The sequence below is a fragment of the Globicephala melas genome, chromosome 1, assembly GCF_963455315.2.
Source record: "Globicephala melas chromosome 1, mGloMel1.2, whole genome shotgun sequence".
Taxonomy (NCBI): Eukaryota; Metazoa; Chordata; class Mammalia; order Artiodactyla; family Delphinidae; genus Globicephala; species Globicephala melas.
The window spans coordinates 177,706,528-177,732,088 of record NC_083314.1 but is presented as its reverse complement, the minus strand read 5'-3'; the positions used below and the strand labels follow the sequence as shown (position 1 = coordinate 177,732,088).

The window sequence follows — 25,561 nt, the reverse complement described above, 5'->3', positions numbered from 1 at the left end:
TTTATCTAGGAGAATCCAGAACTTTATAAATGGCTGTCTCATGGACAGAGAGTTTAGAATGCTTTACTTTATAGAGCATCCAAGGTGAGCAAAGTTCCGTAATGCACATAAGCTCACAGTCCCTTAAAGTAGGTGTTCTGGGGTTTAATGCCACTTGCTGCCTAGTGAGCGCTTAACCAACACGCCAGGCACCGCGATGCGTATTACAGATATATTCTTTCAATTCAGTCTTTTGCAACCACTCTATGGAGAGTAGGTATCATAACTATTTTATGGATGAAGACATTAAGGCCAGAGGCCTGTGATCACTCAAACAGTAAGTGATAGAGCTCTGATTCACTCAGACTCAATCTGAATCTGATTCTGATTCAGGCCAGTCAGATTCCAAAGCCCAGGAGTTCTTGGTCACCATGCTATACTGCTGTAGCGGGCAGGATAAGCTGTGCTATGCTGCACTTACAGGCGGGCAGCTCCAAAATCTCAGGGTCTTACACAGCAACCATTTATTTCTTGTTCTTGCTGCACATCCAGTGTGGATCTGCTATTTTAGTTGCTTAAGAACCAAGGATGATGGAGGCTTTGTCTCAGTACTTGTTTCTTCTTCTTCTGCGTAACTGGCTAGAGTTACTCCCATGGTTGCATTGAACTTAAAACTCAAGTGGGGAAAGCAGTGCAAACCCATCAGGTGCTTGGGAGGAGAAGAGAACTGTAATATTTAGGTACAGCCCCAGTGATTTTTTTTTTCCTGCTTTATTGAGATATAATTGACATATAGCATTGTGTAAGTTTAAGCCCTAATGGTTTAATACTGCTGTCTTGATTACTAACTTTTAAAGAATCTTTATATAACTCAAATTGTTACTAATATATGAAACTTTCTATCAGTATAGTAGTTTTATGATTGCAGCATGTCTGTATACTGATCAGTCATCTATGGCAAGGGTCCCCAGCCCCTGGGCGGCAGACCGGAATTGGGCCGCACGGCAGGAGGTGAGTGGTGGGCAAGTGAGCGAAGCTTCATCTGCGTCTCCCCACTGCTCCCCACCACTCCCCACCGCTCCGCATCGCTCCCCACCTCTCCCCATCACTCCCCACCTCTCCCCACCGCTCTGCATCGCTCCCCACTGCTCCCCACCGCTCCCCACCGCTCCCCACCGCTCCCCATTGCTCCCCACTGCTCCCCATCGCTCACGTTCCCGCCTGAACCACTCTCCCCACCGCCCCCGTGGAAAAAATTGTCTTCCACAAAACTGGTCCCTAGTGCCAAAAAGGTTGGGGACCACTGGTCTGTGGTATTGCCAGTAATCAGTAGCAAAGCAATTTAGTGTTCCAAACTTGTTTTAAAGTTTTACTTACTAAAACAACAGAAGAAGCTTTTAATCACTGATGCTGCAGATCCAGCCCTGAGAATTGTGATAAGCCCTCAGAATAATGGAAAGATCCATATTCCATTACTGTAGCTGTTCTGAATGTTCTCTCATCCGCTCATGCATCCTGCATAGACTGCATCCCAGTGTGTTCTGCCTGCAGGGAACTAGGTAGGCAAGGGCTCAGCTTTGTAACACAGAGTTTTAGAGGGAGACAGTTAAAAAGCAGGATGACAAGCAAGATAATTTCAGACAGTGAAAAGTGCTGTGAAGACAGTGAAATAAGGTAATGTGATAAAGAATGATGGGTGGAGAGGTTCTCTGGATTACATGGTCAGGGAAGGCTGTTCTGAAGAAGTGATTAATAACAGAACAGAGACTCAAGACATAACTAAGAACCAGATATATGAAGATCTGGGGAAAGAAATTCTAGGCAGAGTGAACAAACAGTGAGTGCAAAGGCTCTGAGGTGAGAATGAGCTTGCTGGTTCAAGGAACGGAGTGCAGGCCAGGGGCTGGAGCGTGACGAGCATCAGGGACTCTGGACAGGATGAAGTTGGTATGAGGGATGAGGGCCAGATTTATAGGGCCTTTAGGACCATGAGAAGAAGTTTATCTTTTTTTTTTTTTTGAGGTATGCGGGCGTCTCACTGCTGTGGCATCTCCCGCCGCGGAGCACAGGCTCCGGACTTGCAGGCCCAGCAGCCATGGCTCACGGGCCCAGCCGCTCCGTGGCATGTGAGATCCTCCCGGACCGGGGCACGAACCCGTGTGCCCTGCACCAGCAGGCGGGCTCCCAACCACTGTGCCACCAGGGAAGCCCAAGAAGTTTATCTTTTATTCTTCTAAATGCAATGGGAAGCCACTGGACAGAGACATCATCTAATTTCCACTTGTTAGAATATCGTTCTTCCGGTGCTGCAGGGACTGGATTGTTAGGGGCAAGAATGTAGTAAGTACTATGTTTGTTCACTATTAACACCATATTTGAGGACAGTTTCTTTAGTTGGAAGCTTAATAGACCTGCCAGCTTTTTTTTTTTTTTTTTTTCTTTGCGGTACGCGGGCCTCTCACTGTTGTGGCCTCTCCCGTTGCGGAGCACAGGCTCCGGACGCGCAGGCTCAGCGGCCATGGCTCACGGGCGCAGCCGCTTCGTGGCATGTGGGATCTTCCTGGACCGGGGCACGAACCCACGCCCCCTGCATCGGCAGGCGGACTCTCAACCACTGCGCCACCAGGGAAGCCCCCTGCCAGCTTTTTGAAGGAGGGTACTTTTGAAAGTGTTTTCAGAACTATTTGACTGCTGTTCTTTTGTGGAGATGCTGTATAAGATTTTCTTGTTCTGTGTCCCCATCTGCTTGTTGTTAGTTGCAGTTGTACTCATTCCTTAACCAAATACAATTTAATGCTATTTTAGGAAACTGAAGCTTGTTTGATTTTTTTCCTCCATTGTTTGCCCCCAGAATAGTAACTAAGAGTATTGTTTGCCAGTCTAAACAAAGAAGAATTTGAGTGTTTTAATACTCTCTGATTCTTGGATGTCTTTTGCTGGTGACAACAATTGCTATGGTGATTAGTATTAGTCTGTTGTAGCAGGGATATGTATCTTAGTGTGAATATACAATGTTGTGTTCTTAATATTAAGGGATGTTGAATCTGATCTCTCCTGTCACCCACTGCTGTTGCTCCCCAGTGTTGGTTTTGATCAAATCGATATTTAAGAAACGAGGAGCTTTAATTAAGTAGGTTAAAACTGATGTAGTAATTTATGATCAGTCTTTGGATGAAGTGTATAAAAGGAGTTACTGATATAAATTTAAATGAAATACCAGTGAAGCTTGCTTATTCTCATATTAAAAAAAATAAAGATATTAGGGACTTCCCTGGTGGCGCAGTGGTTAAGAATCCGCCTGCCAATGCAGGGGACATGGGTTCAAGCCCTGGTCCAGGAAGATCCCACATGCCGCGGAGCATCTAAGCCCGTGTGCCACAATTACTGAGCCCACGTGCCATAACTACTGAAGCCTGCGCGCCTAGAGCCTGTGCTCCGCAACAAGAGAAGCCACTGTAATGAGAAGCCCGCGCACCGCAATGAAGAGTAGTCCCTGCTCGCCACAACTAGAGGAAGCCCACGCACAGCAACAAAGACCCAACGCAGCCAAAAATAAATGAAATAAAATAATTAAAAAAAAAAAAGAGGGACTCTATTTAGCATCTTTAAAAAAAATAAAAATAAAGACATTAGTATGTGTTGCCTGTGTAAGATGGTACATGCAGCCTTATGTAATAGCAGCCAGTGCCAGTGTTCTGATGCATATTAAATGCAGTGACTGTTTATTTGAGAGTGTGAAGAGAGGGGTGTAGGGAGGAAGTGGAGCAGGCTGGGTCCAGAACACACGTGCCTGGAGCAGAGCGGATGGGGTCAGACCTGTGGTCATTGTGAGGACCAGAGTGGACTTTGCTCAGGGAGCTGGGACACCTTTGGAGGCTTTTGAGCAAAGCAATGCTTGACTTGGGTTAAAGAAAAATCTTGAAAAAAATTTTTTTCTATGGCATTGGTATTTTTGTTCTTTATTTTCTCAGAGCATTAACATCTCATTTTAGCACGATTTAAAGAGGAGGGTATAGGATTCATTTACTTATTTTACTTTAAACATCAACTTTGAGGTATAATTTATGTGTAATGAAATACAGTCATTCGAAGTGTTGAGTTTTGACAAATGTCTACACTCATGTAACTACCATCACTGTCAAGATATAGGACATTTCCATCACCCTCAAAAGTTCCTTCTTGCTGTTCTGCAGTTACTCCCCCGAGCCCCTACCCCAGGCAACCACTGATCTGCTCTCTGTCCCTATGGTTTGGTTTTTCCCATTCTAGAATTTCAGGTAAATGGAATCATATAGTATGTGCTCCTTTGTGTTTATCTCCTTTTGGTCAGCGTATGTTTTTGAGAGTCATCCATTTGTTGTGCATATTAGTGGTTTATTCCTTTTACAGGAAATATTTTATAGGAGACCATCTGACCATCTAGATAAACCTGTTCATAATCATATTTCTAAAGATTTGGTGAAACTGTGGGATGGCTATCTTTCGTTTTAGGTATCTCCCCTGCTTTTTTTCTAATCCTAAAAATATATATGGTGTAAAAAATCAAAAGCACTTTTGCTGTTGTAGCATATTATTAATATAGAATTATATTTTTGTAGGTAACTATAAATACAGATTTGACACTAAAGACATTTTTAAAAAAGCCTTCCAATTAAGGTGATTCCAATCTGTTGTTATTACTTAAACCTCAACTAGTGAATGTATAGTTTAGGAAACTAATGCATTGAATAATGATGGCCCTTAAATCTCATTTTGAATCATGTATTTTACTAGGTAAATTAGCAATTTTTATAAAATCCAGGACATTGTCTTTCCGAATGAAAATATTAGATTATTTCTGAAATTTGAAAAAAGAAATTAGTAACTTGAATAGCATTTCCTTACATAACTGTGGAAGGAACTGTGGCAGAAGTCTTACATTTTTTGTTGTTCTGATATTAATGCTTTGGTAGAGAAGGTTCGAGGGTTGTTTAGCTCTGCCTCACCTTTGGTGTCTTGTGACTCACATTCCCCTCCAGCTGTGTAAACTTGGGCAAGTCACTTGCCTTCTTGGTATTTGTTTCTCACCTGTTAAATAGGGATAATAGCGGTGCCCATTCCATGCGATTGTGGGCAAGAGTAAATGAGTAATAAATGTAAAGCGCTAAGACTAGTGCCCGGCACGTAGGGAACACTGTGAGTATCGTTATTACCATCTTCAGCCAGTAACCAAGTCGCGATTCTGCCCCGTAAATACCTTCTAATCACTGTTACTGCTTGAGTACAGACCGAGACATTCCTTGTTTACTAAACCTCCTAGTTCATCATCTCACCAACAGTCTGTCTCTCCTCATGGTATCGTTCTCCACGTGCCTTGAAGTACTATATGTATAGAGCATAAAGCTGACCGTACAGGAAGCCAGAAAAGTGGACAATCCTGCATTGTTTGGAATGTCTTCATGGAGGAACTGGGATGTGAACTTGACCTGGAAGGATGTAGAGGATATTGACTGGTCAGAGGAATTGAGGGTCAGAAGCACCAGTGGTCTGGGTCATTGTAGGTTGTGAGAGCCCCAGAGGAGTAAGAGGACCTAGGCTGGTGAGGGCAGGAAGAGCCAGAGGGTTGTGTCTGTAGGGGCCAGGAAGGAACTTTGAAGAGTAAAATGGGGAGTTTTCTTCCAATAGAATTTTTTTTTTTAAATCTGTGGGTATAGCAAACAAACTATCTGACTTGAAAGGCTGTAGGTCCACAGTGTGCTGCTTTGGATGAAGGTGGTTTGAGAAGTTGCAACTCAGTCTTGCCAGTAACAGACTCACAGAAAGCTCCTTTTCCTGCTCAGCCCCCACTCCATTCCCACCCTGCATCAGAACCTTCTGGACAAGGGGCACGGGTATGTCAGGGTGAGAAAGCTCTCAGGTACCTCATTTTCTTTGCTTCCCTTGAACTGTGAAAGTTTCTAAAACCAATAGAGGAACTACAGGACTTTATTTAGAATGTTTTTAGAAGAGTTTTGAACCAGATGCTTTATAGGTTGACTAATAGAGAAGGCAGAGCGTTTGGAGAAGTTGAATATGGAATAGACTAGGAGCCAGAAGACTTCGTCACATCTCGTCACTCCCCTGCCCCAAACCCTGCAGCGCCCCACCGCTCTCCAAAGGCCGTCTGGTCTCTGTACCTTGGTCGTGAAGGTTCTGCAGGATCTGGTGGCTGCTGCCTCTGCTTTCTCCCTGGCTCACTCTGACCTGGCCACAGTCGCCTCTTTTTGTTCCTGAACTTGCCAAGCCCTTTGGTCTCCTCCCGATGTTTCTTTGGAAGGCTCAGGCCTTCACACATGGCTCATTCTCATCTTTCAAGTCCAAGTCTCAGTGTCATTCTCTGTGTCATTCTCTGGGATGCTCTTGCTCCACCCCCAGCTACCCTAACTAAAGCAGAGTCCCCTCCTTAGCTCTGTCACACCCTTTCTTTCAGTGGTCCCCGAGGGAACACACCGCCGGTCTCCCACGTTAGGCTGTGGGCCCTGCCCTCCTTGTTGCTTTCCTGGGTTCCTAGGGTAGCGCTGTGGTGGCACGTGGGACAGAGACTGGGCGTTTGTTGGATGGGTGGGATTGCTGGGCTGTTCCAGCTTTAAAGGAGGGCGGCGGTGGGCCCTGGACGGAAGGGATCAGGTACAGCAGAGTTTGAAGCCTCACCAGCAGCGTGTGACTGTTGACCTCTCTCCCTTCCTTGAACCTTTTCCTGGCCTTTCTGGTACCTCACTGCCTCTGGGCTGTCTTCTTCTAGGCCTCCTCTGCTGCTTTCACTCTGAGATAGTGGTGTCCTGAGGGCTCGTCCTCACTCTTCTCTTGCTCTCCAATCTCATCCACTCCCCTGGACTCCGTTACCAGTCGAGCCGTATCCACTTACAGCCGTCTGTGCGCCTGGACCTCTTGACATTGATTGCCAGACACTCGTTTATTTGACTGTTCACTGCAGCCACTGCTCTGAGCTACGCATCCTGTGCTGGGCTCCGGGGGCAGGGTGGGTGAAACAGACCTGCCCTGTGTGTCTGGGACCTCGGCTTTGCCTCTGGTGGAGAGGCCATCAAACAGGCCAACCCATCAGTGCGTCAGGGTGCAGCATGCAGTGAGAGGCGAGAGCATGGGAAGCTGGCCTGATGGGGACCCTTGTCCGGTAGGACAGTGGAGACAGGCTTCCTCTGGGTAGGGCAGGGGCCTGGAGCACCGACACACGCTGGCTCCCTTAGGAGTCCTCAGGCCTTGATGGGGTCGCAGTCCCACCATCTGGGGCTTAAAGCAAAGGGTAGAAACTCTGTTCTCCTTGTCCATCCTTGCAGGACCCCTGACGGGCATCGACAATAAGTTGTTGCCTTTAATATTTTGAAGCCACTTAACTCAGTTTGTTCTAGTCTGTTTTACTTGTTCTCCTTTGGTGATTAGCAATGAAACCTTAAAAAAACCGAACAAACCCTTGTGCCTATAGGGGAGCACCCCCTCCAGTTGCGCTCAGGAAGCTTGGCATGGGGGGAAGCAGGGGGGCACAAATATGTGGGTCCAGCCTCTTCCGTCGCTCCTCGCATCACCACACTCTCCTGTTCTCTGCCTCTCAGTCCTGAGATGGGAGGTACCGGAAGGTCAGGGGTGGTCTTCCTCAGTCCAGCCATTCTCAAGCTTTTTGTTTACGTGGATTATGTGTTTGGATATTTACCATGAAATTGAAACAAATTTTAAAACTTTGGGGGTGGAATAATTATAGATACACAGGAAATTGCAAAAGTAGTAGAGTCCTGTACGGTCCTCTGCGCTCACCTTCCCGGGATGGTAACATCTAGTATGATATCAGTACCATGGAATCCACTTGGTACAGTGATGTTAGTCAGACTACAGCCCTTATTCATGACTCAGAAAAGTTAAAGCACAAGGTTAAACAATCACACATTCCATTAGCCAGTGGCATGATGACATCAGCACATGTCAGAGCCTCCAGAAAACTCCCCTGTACACATCTGAGAGTGAAAAAGGCAGATAACGTCTTATTATTATTATAAAAATGGCTCTGACCTTGTGGACCCTCGAAAGGGACTTCCCAGGCACCACCGGATTATAGTTCGCGACCCCACTGGTTTAGTAGTTAAAAGGTGGACTCCTGTCTGTTAAATTCCTGTCTGGAATTTACCTGGGCTCCACTATTTTATGTAATTTGGGAAAGTTACTCGACAGGGCTACTCTAAGACTTGGTATTTGGGATTCCTGCTCCTGAAGCATGACTGTCTGGGTTTGAATCCTACCTCTGCCACTTACTAGCTGTGAGTATAGGCAGGTTTCAGCTTCCTCTGTAAAATGGGGTTATAAAAGAACCCACAACTAGCATGATAGTGTAAAGATTAAATGAGGTGCTGTAGAAAGAGCTTGGAATAGTGTCTGATTAGTATCCTGAATACTCCATCAGCGTTAGCTCTGATTATGGTGAGGATTCGGTGAGGTGATGTGCAGAAAGTGCTTGTTAGCACAGAGCTTGGCCCAGAGGAAGGTGTGAGAGTCATGTTCCCTGAGCTCCCCATTGTCCAGCATGGGAAGGTCATTCTCGGCCAGAGGAAGAGTATTGCAGGAAAGCGTAGAAGGACCTTTAAGAGGCTCCACAGCAAGGTCAAAACTGGAGATTCCAAATACCTGTAAGGTTTCTTGTGTTAGGAAGCAGAATACGAGTTCCTCTGCTGGTGAGCCTCCTGAGAAGGGGGCCTGGGTCAGCTGTATTAACCGTAGTATCTTCACCACCCGCACATGCTAGCCCGGAGCAGGCACTTGGGAAGTGTTTGTTGGTGATTGAATGATGGACAACTTGTGGCCATTAGTTGGGGGAGAGAGGGGATATTGACTTTCTTTAACTTTGAGGTAGGAAGTTGGAGACATGGAATTAAGGAGGTCAATTAACAGTTAATAACTAACTTACTAACTTAAACTTACTATGTTAAATTTAATACGTTAAATTTAATACATACCAATCCAGATCAGTTCACTGATACTTGTTTCATTAAGTAGGGAATTAAAGAGTTCTTACGTTTTCTATTATATAACGGGAAAGTAGAGAAGCCCTCGTAGCTTCGCCCGTGCTTATCACAGTGGTCAGTGTCAGAAACCCTTGAAATGGGAATGTGCCTTTATTCTGGGACAGCCGGAGAGGTGAGAGGAAGGCCCTGGAGCTGGCCAGTGTCTGGACTGAGGTCCTCCGGTTTCAGTTGAGTCCCTTTGGAGTGTCAAGGGTACGGAAATAAACAGGAAAAAAAGCTTTCCTCTACTAACTAAAGGAGCCCAAATTAAAAATAATGGTTTTGCTGAAAGCAAGTAAATACATGTGTGGGGACTTTCCTTATTTCTTTTTCCTGTGGCACCTCTGCTGAGGTCCTTTATATTCACAGGTGTCTCAGAAATTTTAATATCCATGATCTTCAACTTATCCTCAAGTTACAAATTTCCTGTGGGAATGACCAGTCCTGCCTTAGGTGCCATCTCCTGTTGACATTTCTGGGGAAGTTTGGAGGTTTTAGGACAGAGATTCTCAGATTATATTCCAGCAGAATCTTTTCTTTTTTGAAATCTTTGCTTTATTGAGGTATAATTGACAAATAAAATTGTAAGATGTCTAAAGTGTGTGTACATCATGGTGGTTTGAGATACCTATACGTTGTGAAAGAATTCCTACCATCTAGTTAATTCACATACCCATCACCTTGCATATTTATCTTTTTTTTGGTGAGAACATTTAAGTTCTACTGTCTTAGCAAGTTTCAGTTCTGTAATACATGCTGTCAACCATAGTCACCATGTTTTATATTAGGGCCTCATACCCGATCCAGCAGAATTTTAACATACCCAGATACCACAGTAGTTATGGGCTCGGGCTCTGGGGAGAGACAGACGGAGTCTCAAATCCTGTCCTTGAGCAGCCTGGACCACTTCCCTAAGCCTGTTTCCTCCTCTGTGTGTGTGGTGAGGGAGAGGGGAGCTGGGAGGGGGCATTGACAGTGCCTGCCTCTTGGGCTGTTTGGAGTAAGCTTGCACACAAGAGGGTTAGCACAGTGCCTTGCACTGAGGCCTGAGGAAGTTCCCGGTACACATTAAGTCATTAATATTATTGTAATACTGCCTGGAAGTATCAGTTTGAGTTGGCTGACGCACTGTCTTTTCAGAGCTTCTGGGGAGGCTAAGTGGTGTCAAAACCTTTAAAATCTTCGCCTGGGTCCCATCTGAGAAAGGGGAAGAAAATTCCCACTGACTGTGCTAACTGGCCATGTGCTAATAGGACTCATCACTGCGGCTAGTACTTGTTAATATTGTGTAATTTATCCAAGTTAAAAATAATTATTATGTAGCCTAGGATAGCAACTACCAATTTAACACCTTTTCCCTCTTTGGAAAAATTTATTCACGTTTCCGAAATTCCAGTTTATACGTGAAAATTTTTAGAATGAGGGCACTGTATTTAGAAGTGAGAAATTTGTGTGCTAAATTTATTCACACTTTAGCTAATGAAAAATACCATAAGACCATTTTCTGGGCCAGTTTTGATATTCCCATGTCTGGGAAGGCATTGAACTTGTGCTTGGTGATACTGTCAGGACCAAGGCATAAATCAAGCAGGATGGAAGTATTTGTGCTTCTGGAGTGTATGCACCGTCACCTTTGCCCTGTCCAGGGAATGAACCCTGGCGCCTCGATGCCCACTTTTGCACATTTCAACTCAGAATAGCACAGTAGACCCTCCTAGTGACATGCTTGTTGCGGCGGGATTTATTTCTCTCGAAGCAGCCTATTGATATGTTTTTTTAAAAACTGAAATGCTAGGAGTACAGAAATTTGGATGATATTCTTTTCTTGGCACAAAACATTCTTAAAAACTACAAGATCTTCATTGTTCTGGGAAAATTAATCTTTTTAGCTTGGAGTTTGCTTTTTCCCTATGTTGGTTTCTTTGAAAGTCCTTGAGAAATGTTTCCCTCTGCAGTGAAATAAAAAACATTCAGACTACAAAACCCATCCTTCTTGGCGGGGTCACGATCTGCACATCAGTTCTTCAGGGTATATGTGGTGCCAGTTAATGGCCACTTGATTTTCCTTTAATTTGAAAGTTATCTTTAGACTAACAGTCATGTTCTATGAGTTGGCTCAAATCTCCCCTTTCCGTTACCTGACATACATCTATCTAATAGTAATCTTATTTCTTAAGAATTTTGGCATATACTTAGTAATTTCTAAATTCTCTCTTTCTTAGAGACTTTGTGATATTGTGGGGACTTTGCTGTTTAGTTACTTGGTATACAGTCATATAGTATACCGTTTCCTGGAAAGATCTCACTTCCATGGAGGGCCCAGAATAAATTGTAGTGTTCTTGCTGGGAATCCTCAAGCCCGTCAAGGGGTTGTTGCTGGAGGGATGAAAGCATGGATGGGATGGGGGTCCGATTGGCTGGCATGGCCTTTACAGCATGTGCCAACAGTGTTCGTTTAAGTAGGGAGTGCTGGTTTTTATTTTTTTAATGTCCTTAAATGCTGATGGTAGCCTATGACTTAAAAGTAAGCTTGAGCTGTATTTTGCTGCCAGATTCTGTGGGAGTTTAAAACAATATGGTGCCAGAGATTTACATGTTTTTAAAATGGCCACAGGTGGCTGGAACAAAATAGATTAACACAGACATGCTTGAAGGTTACAGTGGTTTCTTTTGGAGACTCACAGACAACCATCAAAGCCACTTCTCAAACGCTTGACATCATCATCTTGGTCTGGCTTGCCAGCTTCGGGTTTCAGTTACATTTTTGCTTATTTGCTTATTGGGCCAGAAAAAAATCAAAAAGGAGCTGGGTTTTCTTCCTTCTGCTGTTATCCTTCTGCTTCTTCACTTGCAGAACGCTGAGCCTGTGGCAGCCGCCGAGACCCTGGCCGAGGTACCTGAACATGTGCTTCGGGGCCTTCCAGAGGAAGTGAGGCTTTTCCCATCTGCTGTTGACAAGACTCGGGTTGGTGAGCACTGGGGTCAGAGAAGGAGAGGGAAGGGAGGGCAGGCTGTGGCGAGGCTTCCTCTGGGGCTTCTCAGGTAGGGAGCTCACTCTAAAAGCAACACATCTGTACTCTGACTCAGAAGATTATGTTTTCCAGTTAAGAGTCCAGGGTGGACATAGATTATAAAATTAAACCAGAAGCACGCCTTCACCCATCCACCATCCTCGGTGATTCAGCCTGAGCAGCCCCCTTCCTCCGTGTCTCCCCGGGGCTCTTCTTCCCATAGGATGTATTGCTCCCTCCTCTGATTTCACTGTGATTTGAGTGTGATTATGCTGTTATATTTATTTCATTATTTTGTATTTGTTTTCACATCTGTGCCTTTCACTGATTGTGAGTGCCTTCATTTCTTATTTAGCTTATGTCTCCAGTACCTGACGCTCAGTAGATATTTTAGTGAATGATGACATGAGTGTATTCCAGTGCTTCTGGCTGGAATTTCTTGTTGAATACAGCCAAGCTTTTTTGTATTTAGTCTTGTTTTTGTGTCCTAATCTTTAGACAGAAGGCTAAGGAAATAAGTTATAAAAATTAGTCAAAGTACAGTCTTGGAATGTATCATGTTTCTGTCCTGTTTTCTGTTTTTAAAAATGTACTTCTGATATTCCAGTTTATGTGTGTATGTGTATGAATAAATTTTTAATAAATGCTTTTCCTAATTCTCATTGAAAAGTATTCAGTGAGTAATTTGAGCATTTATATTGTATTATTCATGAAAGTAGTTGATTTTATATCTCCACTAATTACTTATTAGCTGGGATAACAAATGGGGTTCATAGCAGACTTACAGGCAGTGGAATTAGTTCATCGTAGCTGGGCAGGACTGGCTGAGACCACAGCCTCTGTCTGTAGGTGAGGTACCTGAGGCCAGAAGGTGACGGAACCTGTTCACAGTACGAGTCACCCTGGCGCTGATTCCCTTGACTCCAGGGCATCTCCTGCCATTTTCCCTACTGCTTCTGCATCTTGTTTGTTTGCCTTATGGTCAGTGTGGAGAAAATAGAAGTATCCCTGAGAATACCACACAGCAGCATAAATCTGAGTTGCCTGAAACTCTGAAAAGTGAGTTGTTCAAGTTTTCAGGAAACAGAGAGGAGAGCGTTTTCCACTTTGAGCAAACAAACTTCAAAAATATTTATTCGAAACTATGTTTCTAACCCTTTATAAAAGCAACTTATGTTCATTGGGGACAACTTGAAATCTGTAGAAAAGCAGAAAGAAGAACTTAAAATTTATTTGTAGTTTTGCTACATTCCAATATTTTTTTCTCTTTTAATTGTTGTGATTTTGCTCTTCTCCAAGTGTTTGTGATTATGCTGTCTGGGTAGTTTTACATGTAAAAATTAAAAACAAGCGAATATAAAATAATCTGTCCTACTTATAAAACAGTATAGGTTCTTTGCAGGCTATTAGGAAAATACGGAAGAACATAAAGAAGAAAAATAAATATCCCCATTGAATACTTGATTTAATTTGATCTTGCGTGATCTCGATTAATTTAACATTGTCTTGCTTTTAGGCTGTCTAGCCTTTTAAGTATTTTGTGAAACCGAATTGCTTTTAATGCTTTAGTCTTCAAAATAACCACAATACATTATGAAAATATTGGTTTTATTTTCTAGGTGTCTGGGCCACTAAGCCAATTTTAAAAGGCAAAAAGTTTGGGCCATTTGTTGGTGATAAGAAAAAAAGATCTCAGGTTAAGAATAATGTATACATGTGGGAGGTAAGAAATAATTCTGGTCCTTTGTTTATCAGAGTTCTGTACATTTTTTAAGATATCATTCTATTCTCTTAGAATTTGACATTCTGAAATTAAAATAATCATCTTAATATGTTCTTTAAAATCAAGAATATTTTTGTTAGAGAGAAAATGTGTTTCCTTAGATACAGACTGATTTTACGTTTGTATTTTGAAAGTGCTTGGCTGTCCTCAACAATAAATGTCAGATCTACTTTTTATTTGCCTTGTTCAGGACTTTGCAGCCAGGACTTTGGTCTGCCACTTTACAGGCTTGCAGACAGATACCATAAAAGACACTCCAAGGTGGCCGCAAATACAGCGTTGTTAGGGTCTTCTCCATATTTTAGAAGCTAATCTCTGTGTTGCTGGAACATTCAGAGTTGGACATATTTAGCACATGGTATATTTATATAGTGCTTTGGACTTTTAGAAAGGCTTTCATTCTGTTCATTTCACGTTCTCACAACAGTCCTAGAAGAGAGGGAGTGTTCGCACACTCCGTACTCAGGGAAGCCATCCAGAGCAGAGGGAGCAACTTCTCCTTGTGGGGCCCACGTGTTGCGAGTGTTGTCAGTGCAGAACCAGAACCCACATCTCCTGCCTGGCAGTGTGGCAGTTAAAAATGTTTCATTGGCTTGCCTGGGTTCACATCCCGCCTTTGTAACTTTGGGCAGGGCACTTAACCTCCGGGCCCTAAAACCCTCAATTTAAAAGTGGGGAGAATAAAAAATAATCTCATTAAGAAAGCTGTAAAGATAAAATATCTTGTTATTGTTTCCCGGAGAGTTGCATGTGAATTCAGCATTTCTGTTGAACTTAATTCAGATCAGGTGCCCACGGGAAGCTCCTCATGTTCTTGTAGAACTCAATGGTGTGACTCCTTTTTAAAGCAAGTGAAATTTTTTGATGGTAAGGAAAAGCATTTCTTTCAGATTGTCTTAGATTGAATCACATCTGTTTCATATGTAAACATATAAAAGTCTAAAAATAAGATACGCCTAGGAAATGTCCGGACACTTTCCATCAAGAAGTTCGGTGGCATTTGTCCGTTGGAGGTGTGTTGCTATTTTTCTCAGTGCTACGAACAGTGTTTCTTGCCTTGAAAATTCTGACGGTTTCTCTAAGTAATTTTGAGAGCTTCTTTGAATCCCTTATAATAAATCTAGTGACAGTTAACCCAAGGGGACTTAGGAAATGACCATTTACCAAGGGAGTGATTACTTTGTGTTATTTCACAACTTTTGAGTGAAAAGAGTGCTGTATTTGTAGAAAAACTGCCCAACCAAAAAAAAAAATTACTCAAGATAATGCCCGAACACTTAAAATTGTCTTGACCACAAAATTATCTTCCAAAATAAACAGCATTTGTAATTTTAGAAGTTTCCCAAGTGAAACCAACAAATATGCTCTACCAGGTTAGCATTAATCCTAGTTAGGATATGTCAGGGAACCAGGAAATGCTTACTCTAGTTCTGTGTGTATCTAAGGTTGAACAAGTGTCAGTAATAGTAAACCTAAGTTTATGGTACCTGTTTTACTCGACATAACAATTTGATATTGTTGGGCATATTGTATACATTATTAACAGTGCCTTTTGTAAATTAAGCTTCATTTGTATTGAAATTCATACAGAGTATGAATTCATAGTAGCTTGGTGAAAATTATAATGTGGAACCATTATGTATTAGAGATTCGATTTTTCCTATAAACTTGTTAGCATCCCACTGTTAATTTAAGATGCTTCTACTTATATACTGCCACAGTTTGGGAATCCTTATGACGTTGCCAATTCTTGTTAGTCAGGTTTAAACATTTAGTTCTTATCAAGGCTGGCTTTTCCTCCCTGCAATTAAAAAAAAAAAAAAACTGGCTGTCATTCAGATAGTTTCAACTCTGAGGTATATAGTCCGTGCAGAAACCTTTAAGGCTTTTGCTGTGTTAAAATAAAAGTAGATATATATGACATACACATGTGGAGGTATGTATTTGGCAAAGTATAGGAAGTGTAAATTATAATGTACATATTTCTTATAAAGAAGAAAATAAAAATCCAGGTAAAATTTAGTGTTTCCCCATTAACTTATTCCAACCTTGGTCTTATCTTCAGAGTTGCAACAGAACGCCCCCAATTAATGTAACAGAAACGGCTTATCATTAAAATCTCATCTTGGCATTTGTTCTTCCCATTAAAGCCCCTTAAGGCCAGTTTATCTTTTAGCAGCCTGGTCTTTTGCCTCAGCTAAAACTCCATTTTAAAGCTAATCGGAGAGAAAGTGTTAAATTGCTTTTCTTGAGCCCTTTATTATCTAACGCAGTCTCAAGTCCTCTAAGTTTTCTCTGAAAGCATTCTATTAAATCAGAAATAACGAGAGAAACAGTAGAGTATCCTCAGGGTGAATGCACAAAACAGTCAGGTTCTGGAAAGAGGAGAGCACTCTTTGGTCAGTTCCTGGTGGGGAATTGCTGGCAGGCTAAAGGCTGGACTTCATGTAATACTTCTCTCAACTACCCCCCTCCCCCCGAAAAAAACCAAAAAAACCAAAACGCGCACACACGCAGTGAGCAGTGTGCAGTATTCTAAAGCCACTTCTGGTAAAAGCCTTTCACACTCACTTCCGTGGGGCTAAAAGTGCTTCTGATGAACAGAACTTTTGAATTGTTTGCATGTTTTAATAAGTCCTTTTTAAAAAAAATTAGTCTTTATTTTTTAGAGAGTTTAAGGTTCATAGGAAAATTGAGCAGAAAGTACAAAGAGTTTTGAAATCTCCCCCATGAGCCCTATACACACAACTTCCTCACTATCCACATTTCTACCAGAGGGGGACATTTGTTACAATCGACACACCATTATCACCCAGAGTCCATGGTTTATGTTATGGTCCACTTTTGGTGTCTAATAAGTCCTTTTTAAATTATAAAGGTAATACATGCTCAACTGTAAAATAATATAAACAATACAGAAAACTATAAACAAGAAAGTAAAAATCACCAGTGAACATCATGGTGTGCATTCTTTTAGTTCTGCTTCTCTGTCCTGTTTTTTTTTCCTCTCACACACACTGGTACGTATACAAACACCATATATAGACATTTCATACAGTTGAGATCAAACAGTATATGTATGCAATTTTGTAACGTGCTTTTTTCTCTTAATATGTTATGGATGTGTCCATGTCAAATGCTTATCTACATCATTATTTCTTACATAGTACCTAGAATTCCATTGTATCCTTCTACTGTTTAACCAGTGGACATTTAAGTAGCTTTAATCTTTTCATGATATTAACAATTCTTCGGGAGGGAAGGATTGGGAGTTTGGGATTAGCAGATGCTAGTATAGGATGGATAAACAACAAGGTCCTACTGTAAAGCACAGGGAACTATATTCAATATCCTGTGATAAACCATAAGAGAAAAGAATATGAAAAAGAATACATAGATACGTATAACTGAATCACTTTGCTGTACAGCAGAAAACACAGCATTGTAAATCAACTATACTTCAATAAAATTAAAAAAAACAAACAATTCTTCAAAGTATGAAACTCACTGTATATACATTTTTGTTCACTTGTCTGGTTATCTTCTTAAGATAAATTCCTAGAAGTGTAATTGCTAAGTCAAAAGTTATGTACATTTTAACTTTTGGTAAATTTTCCTAACAGGCCTGCAAACGGATTGTACTAATTTACATAGCTACCAAGAGTAAATATTCCTTCCTATTCTTTTTTTGTTTTTTGGCCGTGCCAGACGGCATGTGGGATTTTAGTTCCCCGACCAGGGATTGAACCTGTGCCCCCTTCAGTGGAAGCGTGGAGTCCTAACCACTGGACTCCCGGGGAAGTCCCTTCCTAGCTCTTTAAAACCAGTACTGTTAATGTTTTTAATAGTTTCTTCCCCCCATTCTTATAGATGAAAACTGATAGTTCACTGCTTCCATTTGCATGTTATTCATTTAGGCAACAAATTTTGAGTCGGGTGGATGGAGGGAAGAAGTAGAATTGCATTTCAGCTAAAATTGATAGAGAAATTATTTCTCTATAATGAGAAGACTTTAATTTTTTCAGAAGTGAAAACAAACTTTTTATCATTCACACTGTTATGATCAGATATTAACAAGTACATTTCATAATCTTTGCTATCTCAACTCTTCTAATTTCAAATTATTTCTAATTTAAAAATGGAGGCAAGAAGATATGAGACTAGAGAAGTCAACCAGCTGATTCTACAGAACCTTTTTTCAGAAAGTACCACTCAGCTCTTACTGCTCCTTTCCAGCCTCTAAACCATGCCTAGTATGCTAGCAAAAGACCTAGATCACTAGGGAAATCCAACCTGCCACCTGTTTTTTTACAGTCCGAGAGCTAAGAATGGATTTTACGTTTTTAAGTAATTTCAAACAAAGATCAAATGTTTTGTGACATATGAAAATTATATGAAACTTAAACTTCAGTTCATTAATAAAGTTTTGTTGGAACTCAACATTCATTTGTTTACATATTACCTGTGGCTGCTTTTGCCCTGCAGTGGCCAAGTTGAGCAGTTGTGACAGAGACCATATGGCTTGTAAAACTGAAAATATTTTCTGGCCCTTTACAGAAAGTTTGCTGAGCCCTGGTCTCTGTGTGTGAAAAAGAGAAGCAGTGGGAGTGAGGTCATGTCTGGGGTCTTAGGTTTACTGTGAAGCTGTGTGGTTAATAGGAGTGCAAAGATTTGGAACTTGGTACTTAAAAGTGGGCTAGCCATAGATTTCATTGTCATAGAAACTGCTATACCAATCATATTCTTTCAGGAACTTCAGGAGGGTGAGGACGTTGAAGTGCAGAGAATTAAGCGACCTTTTTGAATGAGTTAACTTGTGCTTAGATTGGCAGCTTGGTATGGTGCAAGAAAAAAATTGTCTTTGAGAGTTTATTTACTTATTTAACCCCTCTTTGTGAATAAGCTCTTACCACGTGCTGGGCACTTTCCTCAATTCTGGAGCGCTGAGCTTGGCATATAACATTTGTGGTATTGTATAGACTACTGACAATGCCCCATGGGGATTTTTGTTTGTGGAATAAAAGAATACTAGAAACACCCTAAATCTTTCCACAGATGAGAAATCTGAGATGAGTGCAGGTGACCTGCTAATGTCTGAAACGGTCGGTTTTGGAGTTAGGTCTAGAGCCCAGATTTCTCGGTTGCCTATTCAGTGCTCTTCCCACCAACAGAGCCTAGAGATTATTACTCTTTTTTGTGTTGTGGACCCTTTTGAAAATCTCCCCGGAAAATATACAAATGCACATATATACACAACATTTTTTATGTGATTTCTAGGGTTATATGGAATTTTTAAACATCCGTCATCCAGAGTTAGAATTTCTAATTTAACAATGAGTTATTTCATTCATCCTGTGGAGGTTGATTGGGGGCCTACTTTGAACCTGTCAACATTTATTGAGCATCTGTTGTTGTGCGGGTTTCCAGAAATATTTGTGTGGTCGTAGGTATGAAACTTACTCAGAGTAGTTTCAAATGAGGGTCAAGGGTCAGGCAGTGTGGGGTTTTGGTAATGATGGCTCTGGGACTGGGCTTTGCAGGTTTGAGAGGCCCAGCTGTTTAGTTTTCAAATTTGTATTTTAGAATCACCTATAGGTTGGCTTATGGTAGTAAAATGTGCTACCACCTATTAGATTTTTTATTTCCCTTATTCTAGAATCTTCAGAATATTTCAGATACAGTGATGCCTTTGAATAGCTCTTAAAAGAAGCCCTGGTTTTCTAAAGCAATCTGAAGAGTGAAGTGGTTGATACCAAAGATCCATTTTTGTCTATAGCCCTTGGAAAGTTACTTCTGTAGGGTGGTGTCTTATGGTCCTTAACAAGCCCTCTGGGCGTCTAATTCTGGAGCTCAAAAACAAATGGAATGTGAACAGACCAAGAAGGTGTAGTGTTTCCTAGGTAGCAGTGTTAATACAATTCTTTATAACTTATAAAGACATAATTTTTATTAAATGTTTTCCTTGAAATGCTTATTCCAAAAGGTTATCCTTTTTTTTTTTTTTCCTTTGTCCTTACTTTTAAATGAGGATAACAAGCTCCTCATAGATTTGTTTGGCTACAAATGAGATCATATATATGAAAATACTTGACATGGATGACTCTGGCTAAGTAAATATTAGTTGAACCTGAACATCAAAGAGAAACTCTTGAATGATCATGTAGAGGATAAAGACACTTTTTTAAAAAAAATGGTTGCATATTTAAAGATTACTGATCTTTATTTTTTGCTTAGAATTTCATTCTCTTCTAATGTTAGAGTATGGGCTGTAATTTGAACCAAGAAGTTAGAGTACTGTGTGGGGGGAAGTCCTGGAATTGACTTCTGAATGCACACTGAGTTATTTACTTATGGAAATGCATTGGGAGGTAAATGCCATGCAAGTTGGGCTAGTGGAGATGTGAACCTCCTGTCTCCCCTTTACTCCTTTTGTCAGTCTAAACACATGGAAATATAATTAGATGTTGTCTGTCTTCCAGGGACAGACAGGGAAAGTGGAAAATGATCATAATGTTGGAAATTCAACAAGCTAGATCCCCAGAGAAAAGAGATGAAAAGGGACCTCAGACAATATGACAAACCAGAGCCACTGGAATGGAGCTTGGACCTCCAGGAGAGGTTTCTGTGTCCATCAACAGTGTGTTAGAGCTCTAGGCTACATACAGGTGGAGGGGCAAGTCCAGAGAACAGCCAGCGGAAGGCTTTATTTCTGTAGACTCTAACTGTGGCGGGACCGGTTTGGATGAGTAAAACACTTACCTCAGAGTGAGGAGGTGCTCTGCCTTAATTCCTGGGAGTGATTTCTGTCAAAGAAGGTTGGTTACTGCAAGTTGAGAATGGGTAAGGACCTCAGGCAAACAGTTGAGGGTTGGAATGATGATACATTCATGTTAATTGAATGAGGATTTTTTTTTAATTTGCAAATTTGAATTAATGCATGTATATTATAACAAGTAAATGATCAGTTAAAACCCTCACCCCCAACCCATGAGGTAATAATAACTATGTTTAACAGTTTGGTTCTTTACAGACCTTTCTCTGTCTGTCATGAGGGTATAATTTTGAATGTGCTTTTAAATTGGAGTGTGTGCTAAAATGTGAATTTAGATTATTTTTAGGGCTTTTGAAATGATTGGATTAAATTGAATTGAAATTGGGTGGTGTGAAAATTACATTCTGTTTGACAGTGAGTTAATACCTAGTCTTTGTTTAGTGGTAGGGGCGGAAAGGAGGTTAGGCCTGGATGACCCAGGGGAGGTTAAGGATGGGAGGAGGGGGTTGGAAAGAGAGAAAAATAGAAATGGAGCAGTAAATGCGGGAACCAGGTTTGAATCCTGGCTGTGACTCTCAGTGACTTCAGAGTTCTAGTAAAATTATCATCTTTCCCTAGTGTCCTCATGTGTAAAAGGGACTTAATAATATTTCATAGGGATCTTGTAAAGGTTAAATAAAATAACACGTAGAGCATCTAGCCCAGTGCTTGGCATAGAGGTGCTTCCCTTCCTTCAATTCTTTCTCTCCAAATAGGGAATTTCCATTTGAAAGTTAACTTGTAAAAATTTTTTTATAATAGTACATAATCAGGTACCCTTGCTTTGTTAAAAGGGACTGTTTATAGAGGAAAAATTATTGATTATATGGAAGTGTTTCTCCTTGGGATCAAGTCAGCTGAGTATTTCTTAGTCATTATCAAGATTTGGAAATAGACTTGTTATGTATCATTGTTGAGTTTGAGCTGGGCTGGGAGTTTTACCTGCCTTTGCATTGTCTCTGCCCGAAAGGAAGGGATTCTAATTCTCCCTGTCTTTCCACTACCCGAGCCTCGTGGTGTTATGGTACATGTGCAGTCTAGTACTTTGTACTTACATTAAGCAAAATTCTGTCACATTTTAAAAGATAGGTTCTTTGTGTCAGTCACTGAAGTTAATTCTGATTGGAAACCAAAGTTTGACCAACTGAGGTAGGAACTGTATGAAAACACATTTTCATCCCAGTTCCTAATTACAAGGTTTGACTCTCAATAAAAGTGAGAAAGCTACATATGTATTTTTAAAAATAAATTTGTTTATTTATATATTTATGTTTGGCTGTATTGGGTCTTCGTTTCTGTACGAGGGCTTTCTCTAGTTGTGGCAAGCGGGGGCCACTCTTCATTGCGATGTGCGGGCCTCTCACTGTCACGGCCTCTCTTGTTGGGGAGCACAGGCTCCAGACGTGCAGGCTCAGTAGTTGTGGCTCATGGGCCCAGTTGCTCCGCGGCATGTGGGATCTTCCCAGACCATGGCTCGAACCCGTGTCCCCTGCATCGGCAGGCAGACTCTCAACCACTGTGCCACCGGGGAAGCCCAAAGCTACATATTTTTTAAAAACTTTGTATGTGTGATGATGATGATGGGAAGAGGATGGGGGGTGTGAGCCTAGCATTCAGCAGGCATTCAGCTGCCTTCCTTCAGACTTGGGTTTTCATTCATTCTCCCCACCCTCTTCCCCTTTTTTACTTAGAGATTATACTAAATCAGTGGAGGAAAGGTAGAAAATTCACGTGAGCAGAAGAAAATAAAAATTATGAATAAATCCCACTTCTCCGAGAAAACCATTATTAGCATAGTCACGTATTTAAGTTTCAGATTATTTTTCTCTTCATATATTAATTTGTTTAAAACAAAAATGGTATCATCTAAGCCATACTTTATATAAATGGCTTTATTCAGTCATCAGTGTATTATGACTTTTATACTGATATTTCCACAACTTCTGGTTATCTTTGTTTTCTCCTAATTATAGAGATAATGTGTATTTACTGAAAAAATTCTTAAGGAATACAAAGATAACAGAAGATACAGGTTTCCACGTGAGTCAGTCATTCACACACAGTATTTGTTAAGGTCTGCTTAGTATTCCACTGTATGCCTGGATTGTCATACTGAACTAATCTGTGGTGGTCTCCATTTAGCAATGAATTAGAAACAGTCTGTAGTAAACCACGCTGCTGTGAACATCTTCGTACATACATCATGGTGTGATTGCCCAGTCATCTCATGAGAATAAATTCCTACAAGTGTATATGCTGGTTAAAGTGTGTGTACATTTTAAAGTTCTTTGGTCAGTATTTCTTAATTCCATCCAGAAAAAATTAAACCAGTTTATTCTCTGATTAGCGTTTTGGGGGAATGTCTGCTTTCTAATGCTGTTTTTTGGGGGGTTTTTTTCCCTTTAAAAAACAATTTTTACCAGTTTGACAGGTAAAAACATTACTTAATTTGGAGTTATTTTTGATTATTAGGTAAATTTAATTTTTTTTCTGTGAGGTTTTGGCCATGCGTATTCCTTTGTGAATTACTTGTTTGCACGTTGTAAAAAGATTGAATTGTTCATCTTTTTATATAAAACTAAGTATTTTAGTTTAAGCATGACTTAGTAGATGCCTTAGTCTCTTTTGTAACAAAACGAGCTGTACATAAATACTTCACTCAAGTGGAACACCTTGCTCTTTGCAAAGGTCTTCATTGACCTGGGAGCCAGGAAATGTCGGCACAGCCTTATTATTATTCTCCAGTTGGCCTATAGACTCTTGATGCCTCTCTCCAGCTGCCTTTAACTGTGTGGGATTTTCCAGCACCATCTCTGCGTTTGTCTGTAGCTGTGTCAATATATGCGTGGGGAGTGAGTGGGACTCTGCTGTCTATGGTAATAAATCCAAACAAGACTTCTTATTCCTAAGTTAATAAAAAGTAACTAATATGGACTGTTAAAAGACCAACTGACTACTCCATTTTCCTTATTTTATCATGCTGGCAAACAGGGCAAAAATATCTCTTAAACATTTTAATGTAAAGTAGCTTAAGTTATTTTGGTGTGTAAAGTTTAAATTTTGTATTGTGATTCTGTGTCTTCCTAACATACCACGTGGGGCTGCACTTTCTCTTTGTTTTAAAGGGAGAGGAGCGTGTCAGGCATGCTCGCATGTGTACAGGCTGAGGGTGAGTGTGACAGTGAGTTTGAAAAGGAGTGAAGTGTAACATGGATAACCTCTTATTAGAATGGTGCAGTTAGGTGTTTTAGTAAACAACCAGTTTTTGAATAAACTCACTGTGGGTACTTACGGGCTAGTGAAAATATTGACACTTCGTGGTGACTAAATAGAGTAACCACAAAGCACTTTCTAGCATGGCACCTGTCACATAGTAGGTGCTCATTAAATGATGACAGTTATACGTTTGTATATCATTTCATTAATTTCATAGTTATTTATTGAGAGCCTACTCTCTACTGGTCAGGGTGTTGGAGATACTGCAGTGAATGAAAAGACTGAAATGTCTTCTCATGGAGCTAATACTCTGGTGTGGGGAGATAGTCACTAAATAAGTAAGTAAGTAGATGATCCCACACTTTAAAAGAGCACAAGTACCATGAAGAAAAATAAATCGGGGAGATGACTGGAGGTGCTGATGGGAAGCGAAGGATTCACAGCTTTAGCTAGGGTGGTCGAGGAAGGCACTGTTACGTAGAGGTCAAGCAGAGCTGGGATTAAGCCCATCTTTACTACTGATTAAGTGAGTGACTTTGGGAAAGGTATTTAATCTTTGATCCTTAATTTCCACGTTACAAAAAGGGATAATAATGAACCTGATGCATAAGGTTAAATGAGATAATACAGAAAGCATGTAGCGGTATGTCAGATATCTAACTCGCAGCAGGAAGAAAGTGTTGTTCGTGGCTAGGAAGGTGGGCACTGCCCTGGCAGTCACAGGCTGGGAGACACAGGCCTGCCCAGAGGAGCCGAGAGTGGGGGCTTTGTTCCTGCAGGAAAGCTGCCGCAAACAACAGTGTTTAATGTGGGCAGGAGAGAAAAGAAGAAATGAGTGGCGGGAGTCTTGGCTGTGTATGTGTAGGGAAAACACAGAAGCATCAAGATTCTCTCCTTTCTTCCAAAAGCGAAAGTAAAAGACTCATTCCTTTTGCTTTGTTTTTGACAGGACTGTCACCAATTGATTCTGCAGTTCTATTTCAGTGCCTAATCAAGTGTTTTACAGTCTAATTTTGGGGAAGTAAAATCTAGATAAATGGATGTATGTATATACAAAGAAAGTTAACAATAGCTGCTCAGTAGATTGTCTTTAAGATGAAGGACTGAATGCTGGAAGCATCTGGCAGGAGGAATTCACTGAGAGAGGATGATCAGGGGAAGCTTCTTGCAAGAGTAGAGTTGATCTGACTCCTCAAAGAGGGGTCGGGTTTTTGGTCTTGTTTCGGAAGGACACCGATATTCCCTGCTCTGGATAGAGAAGGTTTTAAGGTCAGCGGAGTTTGCAAAAGCATCATACCCTGTCACCCACGTGGAGGTTCACACCGCATGTTCACTTACTGAAGTTTCTGTCAGCCCTGCAGTAAAGGCAGTAAAGGCACCTGCTGAGCTGTGAGCCCCAGCAGGACTGGGCCTCCACACTCTGACTTGCAGAGCAGCCCAGAAAGCTCAGGGCATCCGGGTGCTGTGGAGCACCGCTGCGGGCTCACTCTTCCTCTGTTACCCTGAAGGGAGTAGAGCTGTCACTTGTCTTTGTGTACGTATTTGCGAAGCATTTGGAGATCATCAAGTGCATTTCCTTATAGCACTTGAAGTTTAGGAGAAAAAAATTACACCCAAATAGAAAAATAACTAATGAGGATTATACAATTTTGGATCTCAGTTTTCATCTTTATTTTCCTTTTTTCTGTTGCTTATTTATTTTGTTTCCGTGAAATGCTTTTATAGAGTATTTGCGTAT

The 25,561-nt window shown here is 41.2% G+C and overlaps 1 protein-coding gene across 8 annotated transcripts in view; it reads left to right on the top strand.

Annotated features, from left to right (window-relative positions):
• The window catches only part of PRDM2 (PR/SET domain 2), a 117,562-nt gene that overhangs the window by 17,314 nt on the left and 74,687 nt on the right, over positions 1-25,561 (top strand). For 4 of the 8 annotated variants that reach the window (XM_030877922.2, XM_060310971.1, XM_060310935.1 and 1 more), the window contains 2 exons: positions 11,857-11,971; positions 13,633-13,736. In XM_030877922.2, coding sequence (XP_030733782.2) covers positions 13,728-13,736 — 9 coding nt within the window. In that variant the 5' untranslated portion in view covers positions 11,857-11,971; positions 13,633-13,727. Of the gene's footprint in view, positions 1-11,852; positions 11,972-13,632; positions 13,737-25,561 lie in introns of those variants that run through there. The other 4 variants (XM_060310943.1, XM_060310948.1, XM_060310929.1 and 1 more) reach the window with 4 other exon arrangements.